Genomic DNA, 27,985 nt, shown 5'->3' with positions numbered 1-27,985 from the left:
TTTATGCCACCTCCTCTAACTCATTCTTTCCCAGGACCTCAGACACCGTGGAACTCCCAACCTCCCTCAGTCTTCCCTTCCTCTTTCACTCCACTGGTTTTTAATTTGCAAGCTTGACATTACCTAAACACTACTTAATTTATCACTGCCTGACGCCCCCCCCCTAGTGTTTGTGGTGCTGTCTTTGAGATGAGATATTAAACTGATGTCTGTTTCAGATGTGATAGATCCCATTGAACTATTTGAAGAAGAGCAGGGGAGGTTTCTTGGCCAACATGTTAGCCCTCAACCAAAACACATTAGCTGGTCATTTATCAATTTGCTTTTTGTGGGATCTTGCTGTGCACAAATTGGCTGTTGCAATAATAGTGACCGCACTTCAAAAGTCATTTATTGGTTGTGAGGGGCTTTGCAATGTCCACAAGATGGTGCTAGATAAATGCATTGGTGAGACCGCACCTGGAATACTGCATACAGTTTTGGTCTCCATACTTAAGAAAAGACATACTTGCTCTCGAGGCAGTACAAAGAAGGTTCACTCGGTTAATCCCGGGGATGAGGGGGTGGACATATGAGGAGAGGTTGAGTAGATTGGGACTCTACTCATTGGAGTTCAGAAGAATGAGAGGCGATCTTATTGAAACATATAAGATTGTGAAGGGGCTTGATCGGGTGGATGCGGTGAGGATGTTCCCAAGGATGGGTGAAACTAGAGCTAGGGGGCATAATCTTCGAATAAGGGGCTGCTCTTTCAAAACTGAGATGAGGAGAAACTTCTTCACTCAGAGGGTGGTAGGTCTGTGGAATTTGCTGCCCCAGGAAGCTGTGGAAGCTACATCATTAAATAAATTTAAAACAGAAATAGACAGTTTCCTAGAAGTAAAGGGAATTAGGGGTTACGGGGAGCGGGCAGGAAATTGGACATGAATTTAGATTTGAGGTTAGGATCAGATCAGCCATGATCTTATTGAATGGCGGAGCAGGCTCGAGGGGCCGATTGGCCTACTCCTGCTCCTATTTCTTATGTTCTTATGTTCTTATTAATTTTTAGCTTTGGTGATGTCCTGCGCTGTAAACCTTGTACCTCCGACTAGGTTTCTCAAAGTTAAAGAGTGTTCTCTTTACCGAGGGGCTTCATCTGTTTTGTGAGAAGTTCGCCCACATGTCGAAAATGAGTTTAAAAAATTCTCAGGTTGCCTCTAATATCTTAAGAGTTAGCAACATCACAAGTGGGCAGGTTTCTTGCACTGTAATAGTACAGGGGCTACACCGTCTACTTGTAATAAAGAAAAAAAGACTTGCATTTATAGAGCACCTTTCATGACCTCAGGACGTCCCAAAGCACTTTACAGCCAATGAAGTACTTTTGAATTGCAGTCACTGTTGTGATGTAGGAAACGCAGCAGCCAATTTACACACAGGAAGCTCCCACAAACAGCAATGTGATAATGACCAGATCATCTGTTTTTTAGTGATGTTGGTTGAGGGATAAATATTGACCAGTTCACCAGGAGAATTCCCCTGTTGTTCTTCAAATAGCGCTGTGGGATCTTTTACGTCCACCTGAGAGGGCAGACAGGGCCTCAGTTTAACATCTCATCCAAAAGACGGCACCGCTGACAGTGCAGCACTCCCTCAGTGCTGGACTGAAGCATCAGCCTAGATTTATGTGCTCAAGTCTCTGGAGTGGGACATGAGCCCATGACCGTCTAGACTCAGAGGCGAGAGTGCTGCCCACTGAGCCACGGCTGACGCAGCACAACTGAAAAACAGCACAGAAAATAATTGAATTTGGCGTCCTTTAATACAGCATTTTAATAAAGGCACAATTCTTAATTCCCCCCTTTCAAAAATATCTGAAAAATATCAGGGTCAGGAAAGGTTATTTTAATCAGGGATGATGAGGTACTTCAAAGGCTGTTGTGCACAATGCAGACTTTCATTCGAAAACACACAAAAAGCCATTTTCCACATGAATTAATCTGTTATTTTAGGAACTTAGGAAGTCTAGTGATCATTTCAAGAGATGGGGATGCTCCATGAACTGCTGTGTGGAGGTTGCTCCCATTAGTCATTCAGAAGGGGAAAAGGGAAGAGAACAGCCTGACCGGTGTTCGTTTGAGCTCTGGTAATTGGGCACTCTTGGTTACGCTTCGATACAAGGCGAGGGTGGAGAATGTAAACAGCCTCAGAACACAACATCTGTTCGAGCAGCCGGGCAACGCAGTTCCAGAGGGATTCGAAGCTGTCGTGCGGTCAGCTGGGAAGGGACGGTCTCCAAACCAAACAGTGCAAGCGGTCCTTGGATGGGGAGGGAGGAGGATGGAGAGGTTGATCTTGTGTGTCTGTGTTCAGTTGGGCGTAAAGGCCCTTTTATACTGGCCGCTTGTTTAGTTTAGATGGTGGGAGACCGGCGTCCATGTGCTGCCTGCTCCCCCACCCACCCATCCACATGGGGATCGGGTCAGGAGCAGAGGGGAGATCGGGGCCAGGGATCAGATCGTCGAGTGGTGGCGATGTGGGGTCAACAGTGGCGATGTGGGGTCAGGAGGGGCACTGCTGCTCCTCCCGGCTCCGCCTTCAGGTAAGTTACTTACCTTCTTAGTTGGCAGGCAACCCCCGGGGCTGGTTTCCCTGAGTGTAGCCGGCGATGGAGCTGGCTGCCTCTGGGCAAAGCAATGGTGGAGAGGGGACCTCAAACAGACATTATGCCCCTTATTTGCAATCTAGTCCTTAGTTTAAGAATCACTTTTCTAGGGTGAAATAAATACATTAATATGCCAGGATGAAATCCCTTTGCCCTCTATGACACCAGAGGTGCTTAAATTGCAGGCAATCATACGAATGAGTTTCCCAATATTATCACAAGGTGTAATCGCAGCCCATTTGTGCCCAGTTTATGTTCTCGAACGTTCCCAAATAGCCTTCCAAATAGCCTGTTCAAAAAGTAGGACACTTGTAAGATCTCTGCTCACACCTCGAATTCAAACAGGCAAGGACGTCGCAACTCACCTGGAGGTGACCTGGCCAGACGGGAAGTTCATCTCTCGTGACGTTGCCCTCAGTGAAATGAACTCCATCATACAAATCCCGTACCCAGAGCAGGAAGGTCAAACTGGGAATCTGGAAATTGAGGTACGTTAGAATCTGGAGCATTGTCTCTGTCTGGGTCTCTTGGAGCTCTCTGTCTCTGTTTCTGCCTGACTCTATTTGTATCTCTCTCTCTCTCTGCTTATCTCTATCTGCCTGGCTCGCTGTCTGTTTCTGTATGGCTCTATCTGTATCTCTTGTATCTCTCTCTCTCTGTACGTCTCTATCTGTATCTCTCTGTCAGTAATTCCATTCATCTCTATCTGTATAGCTCTCCCTGTTTCTCTGTCACTTTATTTATATCTCTATCTGTGTGGCGCTCTCTCTGTATCTGTTTGTCTCTATCTGTTTCTATATCTCTCTCTGTGTGTAGTTCTCTATTTCTTGGTCTCTCTCTCTCTTTATGTCTCTGTGCAGCTCTCTCTCTCCGTTTTACTGTAGATCTCTATCTTTGTGTCTGCTGTTGGCCAGGTATTTATTAGCACTGTATGTTTTGTTTGATGTCTTTATCTGATGAATCCCTAAGTAGAACATGTCTATAAAATATATTGTCTCCCCGACTTCACAGGTGACCATAGTTTTCAATCTTTATATAGTTTTTGAACGCCTGGAATGTTGGTGCTGGCAATTGAAACATTTTTTCTATTTGTGACACCAATCCTCAATCGCTCCCCACTCAGGTAAAGCACAGCCAGGTGTAGAGTGAAACTCCCTTTACTCCGCCTTCAAAAACGTACGTCCATCCTGACAGGCATTGCCTACTGCCCCAGTGCAACGTTTCCATTTCTTACCCTGGACGCTCCCTTCTGCTCTTTCTGAGGAGAGTTCGTGCCAAGTTAGGGGGAGGGTTGATGCTGCGCTGCAGGTGGATCCTTCCCCGGTCAGTGGGCTGAGACCTGCCTCATTCATCTCACAGAGCCTTCACAGCCAAGCAGAGGCAGGAGGGGCTCAGTTTAACCTCACCCGCCCAGGATTGGGTCCGCTGCCCGTCTTACACCCTGCCCAATTTTGAGGTCAGTGGGCCGGGAGTGTGAAACGGGAGGCCGACCCGATCCCATCAGTTCCCCGCTGGGCGAGTTAGGTTAAAATTACATTCCCTCAGGAAATTTTACTTCCCATCGGCCTGGGCTGGATGTGAGCCCATTTGGGCACTTGCGGATTGGCCAATTGTTGTATACCCTACCCCAATTCTTAGTGTACGGTGGTGTAGTGATTATGTCACTGGAATAGTAATCCAGGGAATGTGAGTTCATAATCCCACCACTGGTGGTTTGAGAATTTGAATTCAGTTTTTAAAAAACCAGTAAAAGTGACCATGAAACTGTCGGATTGTCGTAAAAACCCAACTGGTTCATTAACGTCCTTTATGGAAGGAAACCTGCCGTCCTTACCCGGTCTGGACCTATACGTGACTCCAGTCCCACCTCAAAGTGGTTGACTCTTAACTGCCCTCTGAAGGGGACGCTCAGTCGTATCAAAGTCCTGTATAATTCAAGAAGGAGGCCCACCAGCATCGTCTCAGGGCAACTAGAGATGGGCAATTAATTGCCGGCCTTGCCAGCGATGGTCACATCCCGAGAATGATCTTTTTTTAAAAATGTGCTCTCCGTTGTGGGCAAACAGGCAGCTGACCCACAGTCCTCCTGGTGTCGAAAGTGGACTCCCCCTTCCCCCCCCCACCATGGCTCAGAAGTGACAGGCAAATCGTCCCAGAGATATAGTTTCAGTCTTTGAGGAATGTGAAAGCATTTTAAATTTGGCAAACATTAAAAAAAAAATTACTCGTTCGGCTTATTTTTTATATCATTTCTAATAAATCTGCCCCAGGTGGTTGCTTGTTTTACACCTCTAGCTTTTAAAAAAAAAACTCTTTCCCTCTTCAGACCCTCACCCTTCATCCTGTGCTTCTCAACAGAGAGGAAATGGGCAACTGACCTACTTCCCAGGCCTCTGCTCTGAGGGGGCCACTAGAAGCGCAGGAGAGGTGTCTTCAGTTCCAGCGTTTTGGCTGTAGTTCCAATTATTCTTCCCTCCTCGTTCCCCCTCCCCCACCATGGTAGGGCACCCAGCCGATGGTCATTGCCTCCTTGTGGCAGCACAGCCAAGAGAGGGGACTCTCTGGCGCAGGACTCAAACCTGTACCCCTGTACTGCAATGGCAGCCCAGATTGGCGGTACCACCTAACCTCGTTAGTTAACTGAAGCGACAGCAGTGAGTGACTGGGCTCTGTATCTTTTTCCAGTGTGGGGAAGATTTTACAGCTGATGGAAGTGGCCCCTGTGTAGGTGAGTTGATATCATTACCTTTTCCTGTAATTCTGTATCGGCAGACAGAACCACATAGCCCCGTGCATGGAGTGCCTCGTCAACGTTTACTCTCGTGCTCCAGACCTTAAAGAAAGTCAGAATGTATTGGGTAAATGGAGAACTTTGCATGGCCCCACATTGAACTGTGTTCGAAGGGAGGGGGAATTTGAGAGATGGGGCTACAGCATTGGACAGGCCCTGTCGGGCACTCCCACCTGATCAGTGTAAGTCGGACCTAATAATTAAAATTAATACGGCTTGTCACGAGCCTTAGTCACAAGGTTTTGGGCAGCAGCAGTTTTTTTTTAAGAGAATCGAATTTGTTATTTCATTTTGTCAAATCGGGCCATGTTGCGAAAAATATAATAAAGGTTTTCAGGGGTTTTTTTTTTTGAGGTCCGGAGGGATATTATTCCACACGCCCCATATCTTGTTCAGCACATAAACATCTCCAGGATATGGGGAAGGGAGAAAAAGGAGATCAGAGTAGATGGGGTCGATTTTCCCTGGCGTTAACGGGCGGTAACAGCCCGACAATGGGGCCGGTAGCAGTAACGCCTCAGCAATGTGGCCGGCTCCATTTTGAAAGGGGCCTACCGCTTGGTGTCCAAAGCGTCCCCCTGTTTCGGGCGCTAGGCCCCTTTTAATATGGAGACCGGGATCCCATGACGTAAATAGGACCCCGACTGCCATTTTAGGTCGGAACTGGTCGGAGCCTGCGCAGCGGACACTCTGACCAGCTCCCCGGGCGATGGAATCAAAGAGGCCCCGCCAAAGGCAAGTGTTGAATTATTTATGTGGGCCCCGAAGGGGCGGGAGAGCACCTCCGGCACCCACAAAAATAATCTGGGCTGCTGCTGCCCCGGGACGCTCGCATTCTGCGTTCGCGACCCCTCCCACCAACCCCGTGACCTACCTTGCTAGCGTCTGCCCCGGCCCGATCTTGATGTCTCAATCCAACGAGCTGCACCGGGACACCTCATCGCCACCGTAACGGGCGGCTGACCAGATTGAATCATTGCAGTTGCAACACAGAAGGAGGCCATTCGGCCCACCGAGCCTGTTCCGATGTGAGTTCTTCAACTGTTGGAGTCGATTTTGACTTTTGGACAGGCACTGCAAGGGCCAACAGGCCAGCAGCCCTCCATCCCGGCAATTGCAACTGGGATCACACCCGCTGCTGCCCGACAACGCTGTCCCCTCCCACCCCACATAAAGACAGGGAGTGACCCCCAAAACTAAAGACAGGTGATGTCCCCCCTGCTCTCCAGTAAAGACAAGAAATGTCTGTCCTTTCGACTCCTCAATAAAGACAAGAGTTTCAAGCTGTGTTTTCTTATTCCGCTGTGTTGAACTATTGCTATTTTAGAATCTTTCTCCAAATGCAGATGCAGACGAGTGTGTCCAGTTTCCCACAATGTGCCCCCAGGAAAAGCCCATTTGCATTAACACGTACGGAGGTTACAAGTGTCGGCCTAACAAGAGATGCAATCGGGGTTATGAACCCAATGAAGATGGGACTGCTTGTGTGGGTGAGTGAACTGTCCCCGTGCAATGGTCTTTAGCTCTTTAAGAACTGAATTTTTGAAGAGGTTGAGTACTTCAACACAACTGAGCTGAACTTTAATTTTATTCCAATCTACATTTTGTACAAATACTCATTAAACAAGTGACCTGCTCATCCACTATTGAAAAATGGCCTCAAAATCTTGGCTCCAAGCCTGTCAGCTTTGGGAACCTTTGTACCTCCTTCTGAGATTGGCTTTAGTGCAATTTTCATTTTTGGGCAGCTTGGTTGGACACTGGAAGAATTTGGTCACCCAGTGTAAACTATTACTATTTCTCTTACCAGTTTGTCTTCCAAAAGCCAACCCCCACCCCCCACACTTCCCCTCCAGACCTACTCTCTCTCTCCATCATAGCTTATCTTGTCTCACTCCGTTTTTTTTTCAATGCCATAAGGCCAAGGCTCCTTTAAGCTTTCCTGACTTGGCTTGTCCGTCAGAAGGCCAGGGTTCAAGCTCTGCTCCAGAGACTTGAGGATATAATCTAGACTGAGACTTCATTGCAGTAGTGAGGGAGTGATGGACTGTCAGAGGTGCTGTCTTTTAACTGGGGACGTGTGTAAAAGTTCCTAAGGTATTATTTAAAGAAGAGCAGGCAAGGTGTCCTAGCCAACAGTTCTCTCGTTTCTGTTTGTGGGACCTTGCTGCATTTCCCTACATTACAACAGTGACTGTACCTCAAAAAGTACTTTATTTTTGAGGGCATAAAAGGCATGACATAAATGCAATCTGCAGGGCAATGGAGAAAGAGCAGGGGAGTGGGACTAATTGGATAGCTCTTTCAAAGAGGGCGAATGGCCTCCTTCTGTGCTGTGTGATTCTATGATCTGCAAAATCCAGCAATAACCCTAATGTGTCTCAGTTTCAACTCCATCGCCATCTGTTTCTTTGAATAATGCAGATCAATTTGCTGATGGTAGTAAAATTTTGAGCAGCCATAGGACTTTGCAATGAGCTTAAGTTGTTATAATGTGTAGTGCCACATTCTTCCTGGCTGAAACCTTCCCTTCTGCAATTTGGATTTTAATGTCACCCTTCCATTTATTGCTGAGCATTCACATTGCATCTCACACTGAGTCATGGTTAGCTGAGCATTCCATTTAGTGGAGCTCCATCTGTGTACACAGGATGGTCCTAACCAACTAGGTACAAAGACCCAATATTGTCCAGGGAGGCGCTACTCATTATATCCTTCAGTTACATAATTTTATGAAGTGATTGGAACTTCTCATCATTTTCCCAGAATGTCAGAACCCTCTTATTTCTGTACAGCACTACATGGGTGTTAAAGGCTTCGGCCATCCTGAGATGAATCATAGAATCATAGAAGTTACAACATGGAAACAGGCCCTTCGGCCCAACATGTCCATGTCTCCCAGTTTATACCACTAAGCTAGTCCCAATTGCCTGCACTTGGCCCATATCCCTCTATACCCATCTTACCCATGTAACTGTCCAAATGCTTTTTAAAAGACAAAATTGTACCCGCCTCTACTACTGCCTCTGGCAGCTCGTTCCAGACACTCACCACCCTTTGAGTGAAAAAATTGCCCCTCTGGACCCTTTTGTATCTCTCCCCTCTCACCTTAAATCTGTGCCCCCTCGTTATAGACTCCCCTACCTTTGGGAAAAGATTTTGACTTCTTCCCTCAGAGGGTGGTAGGTCTGTGGAATTTGCTGCCCCAGGAAGCTGTGGAAGCTACATCATTAGATAAATTTACAACAGAAATAGACAGTTTCCTAGAAGTAAAGGGAATTAGGGGTTACGGGGAGCGGGCAGGAAATTGGACATGAATTTAGATTTGAGGTTAGGATCAGGTCAGCCATGATCTTATTGAATGGCGGAGCAGGCTCGAGGGGCCGATTGGCCTACTCCTGCTCCTATTTCTTATGTTCTTATGATCCCAGCACGGAACTGCTCTCATCAGAAGCGCAAGTCGGAAAATTGAAATTGAAAGATTGCGGGCTGTGGACGCACGGTCTGCTGATGTTTTCTCCCGACAAGGCGCGTTTCTGCAGCAGCAGCGCCATAACAGAACATTTACTCTTCAAGCCCCTTAGTTGTAAGCTCGTTCACAGAGAGGCTAACCAGAAGACGGTATCTTTTTAAAAAAACAATGTTCTACATGTGGGCAGAAGTGGGCAGCGCTGCATTATCCAAGAGTCAACTACATAGTTTGGGACTGCCAGACCAGGGTGAGGTAGCAGGTTCCCTTCCCTGAAGCACAGTGGGGAAACAGTTGGGTTTTTAACAACAAAAAAGGCAGCTTTCATGTGTTTTTTCCCCCCTGGTGTTAGTTCAATAATTACCAGATTTATTGAATTCCATTTATCAACTTGCCATGGTGGGATTTGATCCCATAACGTTTAGTTTTATTAGTCTAGAACTATAATCACTACCTTAATAAATGTCCTTATTTAGCAAGACTCTAATGAAGTGATTATATTTTGGTTGCAGAGCAGACCACTGCTAATGGGCCTTTTAAGTCCAATTTCCATCTGCCACATGAAGTGTATTTTCTCCTCCGGGCAGGGAAAAGGTTGTAAGTCATCACTTGACAGGATTCCTACTCTTAGCTCATTCTTACTCAGGACCGCCAACCTGTGGGACCCTTTACCTCCTTCACTTTTTTCTTTCTCCTACCATCTATCGGCTTTTAATAGCTGAGCTTGGCGTCACTTAACCATACTTCTTGACTGTTCACAACCTTGGCGTCCCATTGGACCCTGAGATGAGCTTCCGACCACATATCCGCTCAGTCACCAAGACCGCCTACTTCCACCTCCGTAACATCGCCCGTCTCCGCCCCTGCCTCAGCTCATCTGCTGCTGAAACCCTCATCCATGCCTTTGTTACCTTTGGACTCGACTATTCCAATGCTCTCCTGGCCGGCCTCCCATCTTCCACCCTCCATAAATTTGAGCTCATCCAAAACTTTGCTGCCCGTATCCTAACTCGCACCAAATCCCGTTCACCCATCACCCCCTGTGCTCGCTGACCTACATTGGCTCCCGGTCCAGCAACGCCTCGATTTTAAAATTCTCATCCTTGTTTTCAAATCCCTCCATGGCCTCGCCCCTCTCTATCTCCGTAACCTCTTCCAGCCCTACAACCCTCCGAGATCTCCGCACTCCTCCAATTCTGGCCTTTTGCACATCCCTGATTTTAATCACTCCACCATTGGCGGCCGTGTCTTCAGCTGCCTGGGCCCTAAGCTCTGGAATTCCCTCCCTAAACCTCTCCGCCTCTCTCTTCTTGTTTAAGACGCTCCTTAAAATCTACCTCTTTGACCAAGCTTTTGGTCACCTGTCCTAATATAACCTTATGTGGCTCAATTTCAAATTTTGTTTGATAATCGCTCCTGTGAAACACCTTGGGATATTTTACTGCGTTAAAGGTGCTGTATAAATGCGAGTTGTTGTTGTATATCTTGTCTTCTCTCCGTCTCCTTTTATCAGCTTTGCTGGTGCCCTGCCCTATAACCCTTGGCCCTTCACCTAGGTTCCTCAATATCACAAAACAATCTGCAGCATTGCACATAAAACCAATCTGATTCTATGGGGGTAGAAGTTAACTTTCACCAGCGGGTGATAGCAGATTGGCCACCTACTTTACACACTATCGGATGTTTCTTTCCATTGACTTAAACAGTAAAAGTTAAAATCTACCACAGAATTTATCTCAAAGTCTCCTCAAGTCTCTTGGGGACTAAAGGTGACAACCACGGCATCTACATTGAGATCATCCTGTTGGGTCAAGTTCCATTTAAATGGCCTCACTAACGGTGGTAAGTTGTCCAATTTGTAAAGCTCTGTCTCAGGTTTTGATTCCCAGTCTCGACCTATCCGGTTCTCCTCAGCAATGTATTCTTAGCTGCCTGGTTAGACCATTATTGGCTATCAGAAGTTGGGTTGATTGGAAACAGATGGGGAGAAATTGGTCCCAATTGCGCCTGTTTTTTTTTGGGCGAAAAATTTGTGTTGGGTGGGACGATTTTCGGGTCGCGATTTCTCATACCCGATCGCCCCCCCGAAGAGCACGGCTGACAAATTGGAAGCCAGCGACTTCCAAGTGTCGTGAGCGGCCACCTGCATTAAGCGTGAATATGCGAATCAAGGTCCTAGCGCCTGTTTCTGGACCCCGCTCCAAACTTGTCAGCAACTGGGCGCAGCACGCACTGCTCAGTCTTTCCGCTCCTCCAGGGGCCTAACCAGCTGTCCTTAAAGAGACCGCTAAAGGCCGCCTCCAAAAAGGCAAGTAACTTTTATATTCCATTTTTTCTGTGGAGCCAGGAGAAGCAGATGTGCTCCACCTCACGCCACAAAAATACTGCCGGCCACGGCTCGGCAGCCTCTATTTTGCCCTCTCCCCCAGGGCTTACCTACGGGCTGGCTCTGTGTCAGAGCCGGCAGAGTTTCCTAAGCCATCGACCAGCGAGTTTTATCGGGATGCCCGGTTGGCGTCTGCAGCTCACCGGTTTTATGAAGATGAGGCCCCGGGGCCCGATTTCCAGCGACATCTCGGGCTGACATCTCCCGACATGTGTTGCAGCCAACACGCCCATTTGGCACCGGTTTCCGGCATTGCACGAATTTCTACAACGGACAATTTACAATTTGGCGATTACGCCAGTAACTTGCTCCAAGTTCTTCGTGTGTGAGCCAAGGTCCTCAATCAACATCTATACATCAACACCTCCCACCAGCAGCTCCTGACAGCAGTTGGACAGTGATCTTCATCTCCCTAGATCAGGGGTCTAGAGGACAATTGCAAAGAAAGACTTTGCTTCTTACATTCCTTAGAGCGTCACCGAGAGGATATACTTATCAGAAATAGCTGAACAGGCTGGGGCTCTTCTCTCTAGAAAAGAGAAGGCTGAGGGGTGACCTGATCGAGGTCTTTAAGGTTAAGAAGGGGTTTGATAGGGTAGATGTAGAGAAGATGTTTCCACTTGTGGGGGAGAGCAAAACTATGGGCCATAAAAAAAGATAGTCACTAATAAATCGAATAGATAATTCAGGAGAAACTCCTTTACCCAAAGAGTGGTAAGAATGTAGAACATAAGGAATGGTTGAGGCAGATAGCATAGATGCATTTAAGGGGAAGCTAGATAAGCACATGAGGGAGAAAGAAATAGAAGGATATGCTGATAGGGTGAGATGAAGAGGGGTGAGGAGGCTCGTGTGGAGCATAAATGCTGGCATAGACCAGATGGGCCGAATGGCCTGTTTCTGTGCTGTAGACTCGATGCCCCAACGTGCTTCACACACCAGGAATTACTTTGAAGTGCACTCACCGTTATGTAGGTGAATGAGGCAGCTATTTTGAGCATTTAGGTCTGATTAGCAGCAGTGAGAAGTCTGACCTGTTAATGTCTCACTTTAGTGACAGTCATGATGTGGAGATGCCGGTGATGGACTGGGGTTGACAATTGTAAACAATTTTACAACACCAAGTTATAGTCCAGCAATTTTATTTTAAATTCACAAGCTTTCGGAGGCTTCCTCCTTCCTCAGGTGAACGATGTGGAAATCGTTCACCTGACGAAGGAGGAAGCCTCCGAAAGCTTGTGAATTTAAAATAAAATTGCTGGACTATAACTTGGTTTAGTGACAGTGATTGAGGGAGGAATGTTTGCCACACACCGGGAGAACTCTTGGCTCCAACTCTACTGCCATCATGGGTGAGATCAACTAACCTGGAAACGACATTGGACAAGATTTGTTTTTTAAAAAAATTCAGGATCTCTTGATTAAACTGTGCTTCTGACCAACTTGTAGCTCCTTAACAATTTCCTTCTAGTCATGTAGATTATGAAACGGAACATGTTTTTCTGAAGAGCACTCTCATCTTAATCACTGTACCGTAGCATGATTAACATTTCTTACTGTTCAGTAGGTTTCCTGTTTATTTGTATGTCCTTTTAAAGAAAAAAAAAATCTTCAGAATTGGCAGACTAACCTTTGTGGAGATGAATTTGTGGTTTTCATTTCCAGTTTTAACTCTGTAGGCTTTTCTCCCTCCCCCTCTCTCACTCACTCTCCCTCTAAGGTCAATTCTTAACTGATCCAATACTGAATTATTTATCTGTGTATCCAGTGTGGAGTCTCTGCAGCCTCTGAGCTCGTATTGTTTGTTGGGAGAGAGCTAGACATGTACGACAGGCAGTGGTTTTCTAATGAGGTTTTGCGAATTGTGAGCATGAGGGCTGATTCTCCGTTTGGCTGCTCCCAGCCAGCGGGTGGTGCTCGGAGCAAGTGGAGGTTGAGTATGTTGTGGGCCCACGGCTCCTGATTGCAGAATCAGCTCGATGGTCCTTCAGGTAATAATATATAAGTGTAGCGAATTCAGTAAATGCACTGAAGTTTTGGTCTGGCCTTGACTTCCGTGGGCCAATGTGCTCCTCGGATCTTTTCTGAATGAATTTTATGCTTATCAAGGTGAAGGATGTTGGTGTCGGGGAACGGATGAGCCAGTGATGGTATGAGCAGACCCAAATCAGGCATTATGTGGTTGGACGCAGGGTAAAGGTCTTTCTACTCTACCCCAACAAAGCACCTCGGCCTCAGAGGAGCCCCCTCTGCAATACCATTACGGCATCTTCCCACACCAGCCTCTCAGAGTGAGATTGACAATTACTGCCAAATTGAGGCCAATGTTGTGATTTAGGCCCAGGCCCACTAGGAACTGGGCTAACGCAGGCCCACTAGGAACTGGGCTAACGCAGGCCCACTAGGAACTGGGCTAACGCAGGCCCACTAGGAACTGGGCTAACGCAGGCCCACTAGGAACTGGGCTAACGCAGGCCCACTAGGAACTGGGCTAATGCAGGCCCACTAGGAACTGGGCTAACGCAGGCCCACTAGGAACTGGGCTAACGCAGGCCCACTAGGAACTGGGCTAATGCAGGCCCACTAGGAACTGGGCTAACGCAGGCCCACTAGGAACTGGGCTAACGCAGGCCCACTAGGAACTGGGCTAACGCAGGCCCACTAGGAACTGGGCTAACGCAGGCCTAGGTAATTTCAACCAGCAGGTAGAGGAGACTTTCATCCCACTGGTCTGATCCTAGAGGCATTTAGCCAGTGTCCAACCCACTTTACTACCCACGCCTCAGGCAGAGAGGATGAGAAGTTAACCTGTCCCGAGCTCTCTGCCAATTCTACTCTCTATTCAGCCCCCAGACGTTGTGGCAGGGTGACTTGGATTAAATTATCCCCAGCTTTTTCCCGGTCCCTATGGAACAGTTCTTTGTGTTCCCCTTCCTCACAGGGCAGGTTGACTGAATCCAGTAACTCTTGTGCTTCAGGGAATGTTACCACCGAGCCAAGAGCACAGCAGAGAACACTTCCGGGCCCACTTCATATCATTTCAACAATCTTCACACCAACTATTTTATCACTGAAAATAAGAAATATCAGAAGTTCCAATAGAGATAATTTACAAATAATTATAATTATGACCGTCTCCAACAAGAGAGAGTCTGACCACCTCCCCTTGACATTACCATCGCCGAATCCCCCACCATCAACATCCTGGGGGTCACCATTGACCAGAAACTTAACTGGACCAGCCATAAAAATACTGTGGCTACGAGAGCAGGTCAGAGGCTGGGTATTCTGCGGCGAGTGACTCACCTCCTGACTCCCCAAAGCCTTTCCACCATCTACAAGGCACAAGTCAGGAGTGTGATGGAATACTCTCCACTTGCTTGGATGAGTGCAGCTCCAACAACACTCAAGAAGCTCGACACCATCCAAGATAAAGCAGCCCGCTTGATTGGCACCCCATCCACCACCCTAAACATTCACTCCCTTCACCACCGGCGCACTGTGGCTGCAGTGTGTACCATCCACAGGATGCAGTGCCTTCCCAAACCCGCGACCTCTACCCCCTAGAAGGACAAGAGCAGCAGGTACATGGGAACAACACCACCTGCACGTTCCCCTCCAAGTCACACACCATCCCGACTTGGAAATATATCAGCCGTTCCTTCATTGTCGCTGGGTCAAAATCCTGGAACTCCCTTCCTAACAGCACTGTGGGAGAACCGTCACCACACGGACTGCAGCGGTTCAAGAAGGCGGCTCACCACCACCTTCTCAAGGGCAATTAGGGATGGGCAATAAATGCCGGCCTCACCAGCGATGCCCACATCCCGTGAACGAATAAAAAAAAAATTAGCCCAAGCTTTCTTTGTACCGTTGAGCTAGGTTAAACAAGAGTCTCTCTCCCCTCCTCCACCAGAAAATGTAACTTTGTTGAACTATTCTCTTCCCTCTCCTTCTGTAGAGAGACACATTTAAAATTGCCAGGATAACTCATTCAAGGGATTAATCTGCTACGTTGGAATCACTCTCCCTCCCTCCCACCCCACCGCCGCCGAGAATTGGCAAATTGGGGTTCAAAATTCCAGGGTTGGGGGAAATAGAGAGGGGAGGGTGCGGACTTTGGACGGAATCTGGATCCGGTGGGTTTCTACCTCATTGACCCTCCGCTGTGAAATCCCGATTCGACGGTGTGGGCGGGCAGGCCTTCTGCCCGCTTTCTTGCTGTCGGGGCAAGACTTTTTGGAGGTGTGCAGGAGGAATTCCCAAGCTATCCCGGGAATCCCACCCATTACCCATGCCTTCCTTAGGCCCAACCGAAGTCACGGCTGCTGAGAGCAATCGTGTGCTCTGTTCTGGGCCTTCCTAAGGCCCGAAAATGGTTTCAGAGGGAAGGGTAATCGGACCCAGAGAGGATCCATTACCTTACAATGAAGGCTCTGGGTTTCTTCTTCAGGGGAGAATTGAAAAATGTTGGCCTGAAAAGGGACCCATCACAGCAGCAGGGTGCCGCTCCTATTTTCCAGCTGGTACACGTTACGGGCACCTTGGTTGCGTTGGTACGGGCATGGGCAGCACTCCCCGATTATTTAAACAACTCCGTCCAAAGGATCTGGGTCCACGCACTCACCAACAAGCGGCCAGTGGAGTCCCACTCCACTGCACTTCCAGCTTCAGAGCAGGAACCCCATGAATATCAGGCCCTTGGGGTAATATATTCCGACAGGAGAGGTTCACGTACGAAGGTCTCGTGCTGCATTTCTTCGTGTGCTTTCATTATGTGGACATTTAAAATAAGTGCGTCACCGAACTGTACCTCACGGTGTTGGTTAGTGGGTGTGAGTTAAACACGTCTCTTAATCACATGACTGCAGCTTGCCTTTATTAAAGATTCCGGGGGTGCGATTAGACATGGCCTGGGGTGTAAAACAGGTGGGGAACACTTTTCTGCCGTCCGTTATACGACAAGCCTGATATTCACATCCACTGAAGTCAATATATCAAGGCCGGCCGGTGCAATAACTCCTGTTTGTGCATCCCTGCCCGTGCCTGATTTCACCCCCTTTGTATGACAAGCCAAACAACTTCTGTGCCAAAGATTGCTTCAAGGTGACCTCTACATCACCATGTTTTGTTTTCGCTCTCCCTCCCTATCAAAGTCACTCCGAGGCTTTAAATGGCGGTGTTACTTTCAGGTGTATTCTGAAGAATGTTTAGATACTAATTATCTTTTCTTTTCTTCTTCTATTCTTTCTCATTTTTTTTTTTCAAGCAGCTCAAGTCGCTTACTTTGGAGGAAGTTTCTCATCAGCTCCAAGACTCTCTGTGCGACTCTACCAGGCCGTTGTGGTCCTGCTCAGCCTAGTCCACTGGCTTCAAGCCTGAGGCCTTGCCCTACAGAAGGATGCAGCCCAGCAACTCTACACTCGGAACACTCTGTCTTCCACTGCCTAAACTGTCAACGGTTGAACAGAATTGAAAGACCTCGGCAAATTTTCAGTCTGTCTGGTTCACTGCTGTCCAGCCGCCACACAGTCAAACTCCAGATGAACACACATCCTGAGATAAGCACAACACACTCATTGAATTCTAAAATTCCAGCGTTGTTCCCATTTACCTCCCATTATAGAGAAACCCCAGACCAAGCATACTCCAGCTTAGCAAACTCGGGAGGTGTTTATCAGAACTTGATTGTATGACACCATAGCGATATGCACAATAGCAAGACAGCGAACACCCAGAGGAAGACGCGCGCACACACACACACACACACACACACACACAGCACAAACACATGCACACACACAGCACACGCATGCACACAAGCACATACAGCACACACATGCACAGCACACACATGCACTTGCACCCACCACACAGCTCACGCATGCATGCATTCACAGCACACGCACACGCAGCACACGCACACGTACACAGCACTCTGCTGTACCTTGGCAACTCTGCTTTAAAAAACAAAAGTAAATTGAATGAAATGGTTTCGGCCTACAGCGAAATGAAATAGCTTCAAGGTGAGCTGCACCGTTGAGTTGTACACAGTGACACGAGTCAGGCCCGATGTGTATTGCCCTGCACTATCCTGTGAGGTTGGAACCATCACGCTCTGCACTGTATAGAACTGGACGATGCTACAAGGCTCTTCTGTTCATGCTTGTTTTGATCCTGTTACTTCAACCCTACGGATGCACACCTGCTCTGCACCAATCCAAGCTTTGCAGACGATATCCGACATTTAAAGAAGCAAGTTTGCAATTTATTAGAAGAAACATCACAAACCAGTAAGAAGATGGCAGCTGGCAGCTGAGCCCACTACAGTATGGATGAAATGGTTTTGCAATGGTTGGGCCACGTGTTGAATAGTTATGCGGCTACCTTAATAGCTATTGTAAAAGTTGCAGCTTTGTTTCATAGGCATGCTATATAATGAAGCTGGTGTATAAACCACTCCCAGTAGGTGTCGGGAGGAGGGAAAACGATGGCGGTCCATTTCATAATCAGTGGGTTTATGACCCTGGGCTTTTCCCGCCATGAGTTCCCAATCCCGTCCCTGTTAGGAAGATGCAAAAGAGAAGCAGGATACTTTCCCAGAAAGGAAGGAGGAAAAAATATCAGAGGGCAGGAGTGTTATCATCTTGCCATCTCTGGGGCCAAATCTTGCAGACTTCCTCGTGCCGGTGGAAGGGACATGGGAGGTGTTTGCTTGCATCATCTTGGCTAGAGAATTGTGTGTGCCTTACCTGGCACAAAATCGCCATAAAATCCAAAGGGTGGCTGGCTTAGAAATGGAAAAATAGCCCTATGGTGAAGTAGGGGGTTCTCTGATAGGTTGGCACACACTGTTGGGAGCAACGTAGAGGGAAATGAATTAAAAATCAAAAATTTATACACTAGACTTATACACCAGCTTTACAGTGTTCAATGGCCCACTAATACCTACTCCGTTTACACTACAAAGGTCATGGTTTATTTATAGCATAATTATATTTTAGCCTCGACATGCCCTGGCGTGGGGATGGTGCAGTACAGAATGGCATCAAGTACAGTGCTTGGCGGCTTGGACTGAATATTGCCAAGACTCAGGCTGCTCCTGATCCAAACCGGTTTTGACTTTATTTACAGGATCCTGGGCCACGTTCCCGGTATAAACACAGTGGGTGGTACGATACTGGGGAGGGAACTGGATGCAACACTAAAGTTATTCTTCATTGTTATTAATGATTTCCTAACCCATGAGACAGCAGTAAGATACATCGAATTACATAGAATGTACAGCACAGAAACAGGCCATTCAGCCCAACTGGTCTATGCCAGTGTTTATGCTCCACACGAACCTCATCCCAAATAATGAATATGACACCCTCCCTGACACTGTGTCCTGTATATACAACAGATTGATTTATTTTTGAATTACTTACTTTAAGTAGTTTTTTTCTGGCAAAATTGGGCATGCTCCGATGCCCTACTGATCTTTAAACTCAAGCATTCATCTGTTGAATGCTTGAGTTTATCCCTGCTTAGCAGTGCATAAAAATGGCATGGAGTCACTTGAATATGATGTCATTGTGTCGCGCTTGACTATGATGTCATTGTGTTGCACATGAATATGATGTCATCACGCCACGCTTGAATATGATGTCATCATGTCGTGCTTGAATATGATGTCATTGTGTCGCGCTTGACTATGATGTCATCGTGTTGCTCATGAATATGATGTCATCACGCCACGCTTGACTATGATGTCATCATGTCGCGCTTGAATATGATGTCATCGTGTCGCGCTTGAATATGATGTCACCGTGTCGTGCTTGAATATGATGTCACCGTGTTGCATGGATCTTCCACCTGGGCTGTACCATTCCAATATGGCAGAAGGATCTCCTGTAAACAGGTATCGCGCCTGGGACTCAGAGGTTGAGCACAGATGTGGGTTTCAGCCCCACTCTGCTTGGTTCCCGATTGGAGGCAAGTTGAGGGTGGAAAGGGCCAGGCGGCGGCTGCAGTGACTCCGAGGAGGAGGGGAAAATGGAGAGTCACACTTGGGTGGTTTCCGGCGCATCCTTACAGCCGGCTGTAAACACCATTGGAGGGAGCCATGGTGCAGGTTGTCCGGTCTTGGGCCCAGGCCTGTGGCCAGAAGAAAAGGGGAGGCAAGCTACAAAAAAGGGGAAAGGTCCTAAAATATCCCTTTAGAAGTAAAGTTTTAATAATATTACGCCTGCGCTGGGACCAGCAGGAGTTTAATTTGAGTTCAAAAACTACCGCACAGTTCAGACACTGAACTGTTGACTCTGGTTCAACGTGTACTTGATCCAAATGCATCCTGAATTATTGGGAATGGTGGAGCCAACTCCCACTGAAGCATGAGATAGATGGCCAGTAGGGCCGAGGAGTTTTTTCTCACTCGAACCGCATCTTCTTCACTCCAGTGTTTAATAATCAAAGGGAAACTCATGCCATGTTTCATTTGGAGACAGCGGCCATTTCTTTGCAAAATATATTTTGGTTCAGTATCTTCTCCTCCAGTTTTCTCCCTTCTGCTCCTGAAGGCATTGCCGCTCGATGGGGCTATGGGTTCTACAGGTACCGGCAGATCTTTCCCAGGTGGCCATTCTCTACGTGCGAGTCTAGCCAATGTGTATCGGTGGGCTATTCGACCAATGGGGGTTCAAAATTGAGCTTGATGGCTGTCCTGTACTGACATCAATACACAGGCCTTGATACGCCGTGATCAGGAGCAGGAACCCCGTCTGACTTTTTTTTCCAGAAGCACTGAGGCCAACTGTGGTTATACCAATCAGCGTGAACCAGGGGTCAAATCGTGAAATCCAGCGCCTTCTGGTCTGTATGGATTAGTAGGATGGGCTGTGGCACAAAGATTGTCAAAGGGGCTATTTAATAAAAAAATAAAATCCCCATACCATAGTAATCCCAATCCATGTGCATCACTTGGTGAAGTTATGGTGTGTTCCTCAGGATTCTGATGTGCCGATGTGAACTCCCGTTCAGTTCGCTAATGTGGCACCATCATCCGCGGTGTAAGTGTTACGGTTCAGTGATCGTTGTATTTGACCTGTAGACGTATCATTCCCGTGTGAGTCTAGCAACAGCTGCGGGTTTTGTCTGATGCCTTGTGATGGTACTCTGTGTCGGTCAATGATGGTCTGCACATAAATATTGATTTCAGGATGCTGCGACTGGTCCGTGTCTTCTATTGTTTGGTTACTAATGGCAACGCAGACCTAACCTTTGGGGAGTACTCGCCAGCGATAAGAAACTTTGCCAGTTTCCGGGGCTGTCGGAAGATCGTGAGTCAATCATACGCCATGGTGGCCAGTGGGGTTCCTCAGCACTGCCATGTACACCCAAAATTTAGGTCACAGGGATTTTACCCTAGCTCAGTGGGCAGCACTCTCACCTCTAGTGAGAAGGTTATGGGTTCAAGTCCCACTCCAGAGACCTGAGGACATAATCCAGGCCGACACTCCCAGTGCAGTACTGAGGGAGTGCTGCACTGTTGAAAGTGCTGTCTTTCGGATGAGACGTTAAACCGAGGATCTGTCTGCCCTCTCAAGAGGACGTAAAAGTTTACTTGGCACTTTTCGAAGAAGAGCAGGGGAGTTCTCCCCGGTGTCCTGGGCCAATATTTATCCCTCAACCAACATCACCAAAACAGATTATCTGGTCATTACCACATTGCTGTTTGTGGGACCTTGCTGTGCGTAAATTGGCTTCCGCATTTCCTACTGAAAGCCGATAAATCCCCAGGGCCTGATAATCTGCATCCCAGAGCACTAAAAGAGGTAGCCATGGAAATAGTGGATGCATTGGTTGTCATCTTCCAAAATTCTATAGATTATGGAACAGTTCCTGCAGATTGGAGGGTGGCAAATGTAACCCCACTATTTAAAAAAGGAGGGAGAGAGAAATCAGGGAATTACAGACCGGTTAGCCTAACATCAGTAGTAGGGAAAATGCTAAAGTCTATTATAAAGGATGTGAAAATAGGACACTTAGAAAATATCAACGGGATTAGACAAAGTCAACATGGATTTATGAAAGGGAAATTGTGTTTGACAAACCTACTGGAGTTTTTTGAGGATGTAACTGGTAGAATAGATAGGGGAGAACCAGTGGATATGGTGTATTTGGATTTTCAGAAGGCCTTTGATAAAGCCCAACTTACGAGGTTAATATGCAAAATTAAAGCACATGGGATTGGGGATAATATACTGGCATGGATTGAAAATTGGTTAACAGACAGTAGGAATAAATGGGTCTTTTTCAGGGTGGCAGGCAGTGACGAGTGGGGTACCGCAGGGATCAGTGCTTGGGCCCCAGCTATTCACAATATATATCAATGATTGGGATGAGGGAACCAAATGTAATATTTCCAAGTTTCCTGACGACACAAAACTGTGTGGGATTGTGAGTTGTGAGGAGGATGCAAATCAAGGCGATTTAGACAAGTTGAGTGAGTGGGCAAATACATGGCAGATGCAGTTTATCGTGGATAAATGTGAAGTTATCCACTTCGGAAGGAAAAACAGAAAGGCAGAGTAGTATTTAAATGGTGATAGATTGGGAAATGTTGATGTACAAAGGGACCTAGGTGTCCTTGTACACCAGTCACTGAAAGCAAACATGTGGGTGCAGCAAGCAGTTAGGAAGGCAAATGGTATGTTGGCCTTCATTGCAAGAGGATTTGAGTACAGGAGCAAGGATGTCTTACTGCAGTTATACAGGGCCTTGGTGAGACCACACCTGGAGTATTGTGTGCAGTTTTGGCCTCCTTTATCTAAGAAAGGATATACTTGCCATAGAGGGAGTGCAGCGAAGGTTCATCAGACTGATTCCTGGGACAGCAGGACTGTCGTATGAGGAGAGATTGGGTCGACTCGGCCTGTATTCACTAGAGTTTAGAAGAATGAGAGGGGATCTCATTGAAATGTATAAAATTCTGACAGGGCTAGACAGAGTGGATGCAGGGAGGATGTTTCCCCTGGCTGGGGGGTCCAGAACGAGGGGTCACAGTCTCAGGGTACGGGGTAGGACATTTAGGACTGAGATGAGGAGAAATTTCTTCACTCAGAGGGTGGTGAACCTGTGGAATTCTCTACCACAGAAGGCTGTGGTGGCCAAGTCACTAAATATATTTAAGAAGGAGCTAGATAGATTTCTAGGCACAAAAGGCATCAAGGGGTATGGGGAGAGAGCGGGAATATGGTATTGAGATAGAGGATCAGCCATGATCATATTGAATGGCGGAGCAGACTCGAAGGGCCGAATGGCCTACTCCTGCTCCTATTTTCTATGTTTCTACATAACAACAGTGACTACAATTCAAAAGCACTTCAATTGCTGTAAAGCGCTTTGGGACGTCCTGAGGTCATAAAAGCCGCTATAGAAATGCAAGTTCTTTCTTTCCTGGTTTCTTCTAAAACTGTTGACTCCTCCCATAAACACTAATATCCCGCTTGAGTGGCTACTCTTCATCCGTGAGGCCAGGCCGTGACTGTGGGCATCCTATTCGACCACTGTAGCCCTCACAGCGGAGGCAAATCCTGTCATCGTCCAATGTCCACACACATGCACTTTACAACAGGAATCACAGGATAGCGACCGGGAGAGTGAGGAAAGAGTTAGGAGAAATTTCTCTATGTAGAATGCTTTGCCACCGGAAGTGGTTCGAGCATCTTTTAAAGGAAGGGCAGATAAATATTTGAAGCAGAGGGAGATACAGGGTAGATTTGGGATTAGATTTGAATTACTCTAGCAAAGAGCCAGCACAGATACATTTGGCGTCATTTTAACCTAACCCACCCACCGGGAAACCGATGAGATTGGGTGCAACACTGGTTTTACACACGACCCGATTTTTTTTCTCTCAGCTGAAGTCACCCAGCAAGTTAGGTTAAAATTACTCCAGATGGGTCAAAAAGTTTCCTTTTGTGTAGCAAACGTCTGCTTCTACAGAAGTGGAAACCCTGGTTGATTTTTACCCCCTTTCTGGCCCAGCGATGCTAAGATCAACTGAGGCAACCTAATTGCCACTCGGGCTAAGATAAGGTAATTCACCATCAAATCTGGGACCTTCCTGCCCTGTACAACTCAATACCATCACACCCACTGGGGAAACTGGTAGACTATCTGATTATCATAATTTTACAAACCACACTTAGATATTAGATCTATCCCTCCCTCAAGTTCTACTCAGCGCATTCCTTAAAGTGTCAGTGCCACCTCCCACCCCATCCCCCCCTCTGCCCCAAGTTACTTGCTTTTGAAAGGCAGAGCTGCTTTTAAAGAGGCACCTTCTTCACAGAATGTGGTCATCCAGCAATGTATCGCATTCACTGGCATACAACGCAAGGATGTGAGTTAAGAAGAAAAAACCGCAATCTGTAGGAAATCTGAAAAATAGAGAAAATGGAAATAGCAGGTCCGTCAGATTAATGTCCTGAGTGTAGCCGCTTCTTCAGAGCCGAAGGATAACAAGTGCAGAGGGAAGTGGATAAAGCAAGTAAAAGTGGAAAGTTGAGAATGTTGCTTAAATTACAAAAGAACAGTTACTGGGTTTAATAACCTGTGAACAGTTCTTTTTAAAAATAAAAAAGTTGGTCAGAAATGTTGGATAATACACAAAGATTATCTTAGTCAGGCAATAAGGAGCCATAAGAAAGACAAAAAGGGAGTAAAAACAGCTCCAAAGTGGATGGAATTGGTGGGGGAGGGGAGATAAATTGCTTCAAAATTCAACAATGTGCCTCAGATAGGCTCAGTACGGAGCTTCTGGGTCAGAGGTTATGAGTTCAAGTCTCAGACCAGGAATTTGAGTTCGTAAAATAAACTGACGGTCCAGTGGAGGACACGGGGAAGCCTGTTTGGGTCGATATTAAAGATTCCATGACAGTGTTCGAAGATGAGCAAGGGGTTATCCTGGTCAACATTCCTCCCAGTGCGAAAAACGGATTAACTGGCCATTCACCTCATTGGTGTTTGTGTGATCTTGCTGTGCAAAAATTGGCTGTTGTACTGCCTTCATAATCACAGTCACCGTTCCTCATTTTATGTAGAGTGCTTTGAGAGGTTTTTGAGATAAGGCATGAAATAAATGCAAGTCATTCACACTTTTAATTACACACGATGACATTAGGGTGAAGACAGTGGTATCAATGAAGGAAAGAATTTTGCAAGAGCCCCAGACCCGTGTACTTTAAGAAACAGGACTAGCGACTGCCAACAAATCTCTACCAGACAACAAAGATATTTTGAATTATTTTCAAACGGTTCACAAAAATTGCCAGGGACACAAAATAAGCAGGTTTATTAAAACTGAATAAAAATGCAAAATAAAAATAGTTTGAAAAAAGAAAAAAGTGGAACTTGGGAAACATATGTTATCGTTTCAGGCTCATTAATTTTTTTTACAATAAAACCTTTTTAATGTCATCACTGAAAGGAAATTCCTCACAGAGCACCAAGTAAGCATTTCTCACCGTTGACCATGTATCAAATATTAGCCCATGAGACTTCATTTCGCATCGTAAGGAATTCAGCTCTCATAAACTTTTACATATATTTTTGTCAACTTTTGTGTTAGTTGAATTAAAAATAAGACAGTTTACCGATTGTGTTCCTGATGTCAGCTTCAAGCATTCCCAGGTCAAGTTCGATGTAAGTTAAAGGACCCTCCACATAGTCCCATCAAGCATTCCTGGGTCAAGTATAGTATGGGTTAGATGTAGATTAAATGACCCTCTATGCAGTCCCATCAAGTATTTCCAGGGCAATTATGACATGGGTTAGATGTAGGTTAAAGGACCCTCCACATAGTCCCATCAAGCATTCCTGGGTTAAGTATAGCATGGTTTAGATGTCGATTGTAGGACCCGCTATTTAGTCCCATCAAGCAATTCCAGATTAATTATAACATGGGTTAGATGTATGTTAAAGGACCCTTCACGTGGTCCCACCAAGCATTCCTGAGTCAAATATAGGATGGGCTAGATTCAGGTTAAAGGATCCTTTATGCTATCCGATCAAGTGCTCCCAGGCCAAGCGTGACATGGGTTAGATCCAGAGTAAAACTCACACTATGCTGTTCCATTAAGCATTCCAAGGTGAAGCATAACACTGGTTAGATACAGGGGAGATCATTTTCAGCTTTGGCAGGGGCAGAGAACTGGCGGTAGCAGATTGGCTGCCTGTTATACACCAGGTTTGATTTCCTTTCCATTGGTTTCAATACAGTAGCTTTGAACTCACCAGGAATTAGATTAAAACCGCCTCCAATCCTCATCATGTTGGGCCCTTACAACTGGCAGAGAAAGACTAATCCTATCACTTTGGATTGGATTTGAGCCTATGTCCAAAAGGTAAAGGGTCAATGTCCTAACCCACTTTGCCATCCAGCTCCCCCTAAACCATTTAAGCTATCCTCACCCACTGGTAGGGGTGTACTTTTTTCACAGGCAGTGCGCTTGCAATTTTCTGATAGGTACTGATGGAGGACAAGCACTCGGAAAACCTGCCCTTAAAAGTCAAGTGAAATCCCACCACAGAATATGAGATATCTGTCAGCACATCACACAATCCTCTGACACCTGGGGTATTAAAGGGATCGAATCTCCTTCTTTGGCTAGCCGTCCGGTTTTTTTTGATTATGCATCTAGATTAACGGCGTTGTGTAAATGCGAACTGTTGTTGATTATGGAATCAAAGTGTTCGTCCGGTTGATGTTGACCAGGAGACCGTAAAGGTGTGGGAGAGGCCTCAGAGATTGCGGCCTCAATGGAAGAGCAGATAATCACTTGCGGTGGCCGAAGTTTAAAGCTTCTCCAGTCTGAATGCAGACCCCGCGGGGTCCACTATTTGAGTAGTTTCGATCTGTGCCACGATTGGACGAGTCTTCAGTGAAAGCATACAGAGCCAGCGGCAATCCAGCGGCTGTCAATCCTCACTGGAAAAAAAAAATAACCTGGCAACCTCATTCAAAGGGGGGCCACAAAGATGGCTCTGGTGGGTGAAATGGATACTGCCACAGTTAGTGCATAGGAGGTCTTCTTCCGAGGTTGGAGTGCATTTTGGGAGGGCGTGATGCTGACCCGAAAGGGACGATTTCCCGAATGCTCGATTCCAGTGGCGGAGCCTCGTCCTCTGGGACCACATCTCAGGAAATCGCAAACTCTCTATAATTTTCCATCCATTAAAATCGCATGGAATTTTACAGCACGGAAACAGGCCATGTGGCCCAATAGGTCGATGCTCCACACAAGCCTCCTCCTTTCTTACTTCATCTCACCCTATCAACATATCCTGCTATTCCTATCTCCCTCATGTACTTATCTAGTCTCCCCTTAAATGCATCTATGCTATTCACCTCAACCACAATGTGTGGTAGCAAGTTCCACACTATCTGGGTAAAGAAGTTTCTCCTGAATTCCTTATTGGATTTATTAGTGACTATCTTATATTTAAGACCGCTAGTTTTGGTCTCCCCCACAAGTAGAAACATCTTCTCTACGTTTACCCCTTCGTAATTTTATCAACCTCTTTTAGGTCAAATTAATGCGATATACTCTGTTCATTGGTGCAACTCCACGCTGGGTGTGAGCATTCTGAAAAATTGGAGTTTAAACGCAAAATAAAATGTAAATTGTTTATTATCCAACACCCATACAATTTGGAAAAAATATCACAATTATAAGACTTGAATTTATACAGCACCCAGGAGGTGAAAACCACTGAAAGCCCTTCCCACAATGGGGTATAAATTCATCTTAGATTGATGGAGAAATAATGCGATGAATCAACACAGTGATAATCGAGGGAGAATGAAGCCCCAGGATATTTGGAGATTAGAGCACAGCATCATCTCACGGCACTACAAAGAAAGAAAAGCTTGCATTTATATAGCACCTTTCACGACCTCGGTATGTCCCAAAGCGCTTTACAGCCAATGAAGTACTTCTGAAATGTAGTCACTGTTGTAATGTAAGAAACGCGGCAGCCAAGGTACACACAGCAAGGTCCCACAAACAGGAATTTGATACTGACCAGATAATCTGTTTTAGTGATGTTGGTTGAGGGATAAATATTGATCAGGACACCGGGAAGAATTTCCCTGCTCTTCTTCGAAATAGTGCCATGGGATCTTTTGCATCCACCTGAGAGGACAGACGGGGCATCGGTTTAATGTCTCATCCGAAAGACAACAGCTCCGACAGTGTGGCACTCCCTCAGTACTGCACTCGGATTGTCAGCCTAGATTTTGGGCTCCAGTCTCATGGAGCGGGACTTAACCCCGTAATCTTCAGACTCAGAGGTGAGAGTGCAACACACTGAGCCACGGCTGACACAACTGTGTACAGCAAGTGAGGTAAGGTGTGTGGGAGCGAGATGAAGTTTCTGCCACCAACAGTAGACAATAGATGTTGCATCTTGGAGCAATTTAAGTTTATTTTTTATCTTTTAAAATGAATGTGCAAATAAATCACAACATACCCACCACTTCACAGTTTAATTAAAATCACTGGGACTAAAAAATCCATGCCAAACATTTGGTAAGCAGATTAGTGTGGGCAGTGTAATTAAACCCTTTAGCTCTATCACTCAATTGGAAACACTTCTATGTCCCCTTAAAGTCAGTGCCATAATTCCATTAAGACAACATAGGCA

General features: G+C 46.4%; 1 protein-coding gene across 1 annotated transcript in view; it reads left to right on the top strand.

The window, feature by feature from the left end:
* Positions 1-20,488, top strand: part of crtac1b (cartilage acidic protein 1b) — a 212,809-nt gene extending 192,321 nt beyond the window's left edge. The window contains exons 11-14 of the mRNA XM_068002694.1: positions 2,993-3,135; positions 5,333-5,375; positions 6,785-6,928; positions 16,566-20,488. Coding sequence (XP_067858795.1) covers positions 2,993-3,135; positions 5,333-5,375; positions 6,785-6,928; positions 16,566-16,675 — 440 coding nt within the window. The 3' untranslated portion in view covers positions 16,676-20,488. The remainder of the gene's footprint in view (positions 1-2,992; positions 3,136-5,332; positions 5,376-6,784; positions 6,929-16,565) is intronic.
* The last annotated feature ends 7,497 nt before the right edge of the window (positions 20,489-27,985 follow it).

This window comes from Heptranchias perlo, chromosome 21 (genome assembly GCF_035084215.1).
Source record: "Heptranchias perlo isolate sHepPer1 chromosome 21, sHepPer1.hap1, whole genome shotgun sequence".
NCBI classification, from domain to species: Eukaryota; Metazoa; Chordata; class Chondrichthyes; order Hexanchiformes; family Hexanchidae; genus Heptranchias; species Heptranchias perlo.
Note: the sequence above shows the minus strand (reverse complement) of the source record. Positions and strands in the feature narration are given on the sequence as shown.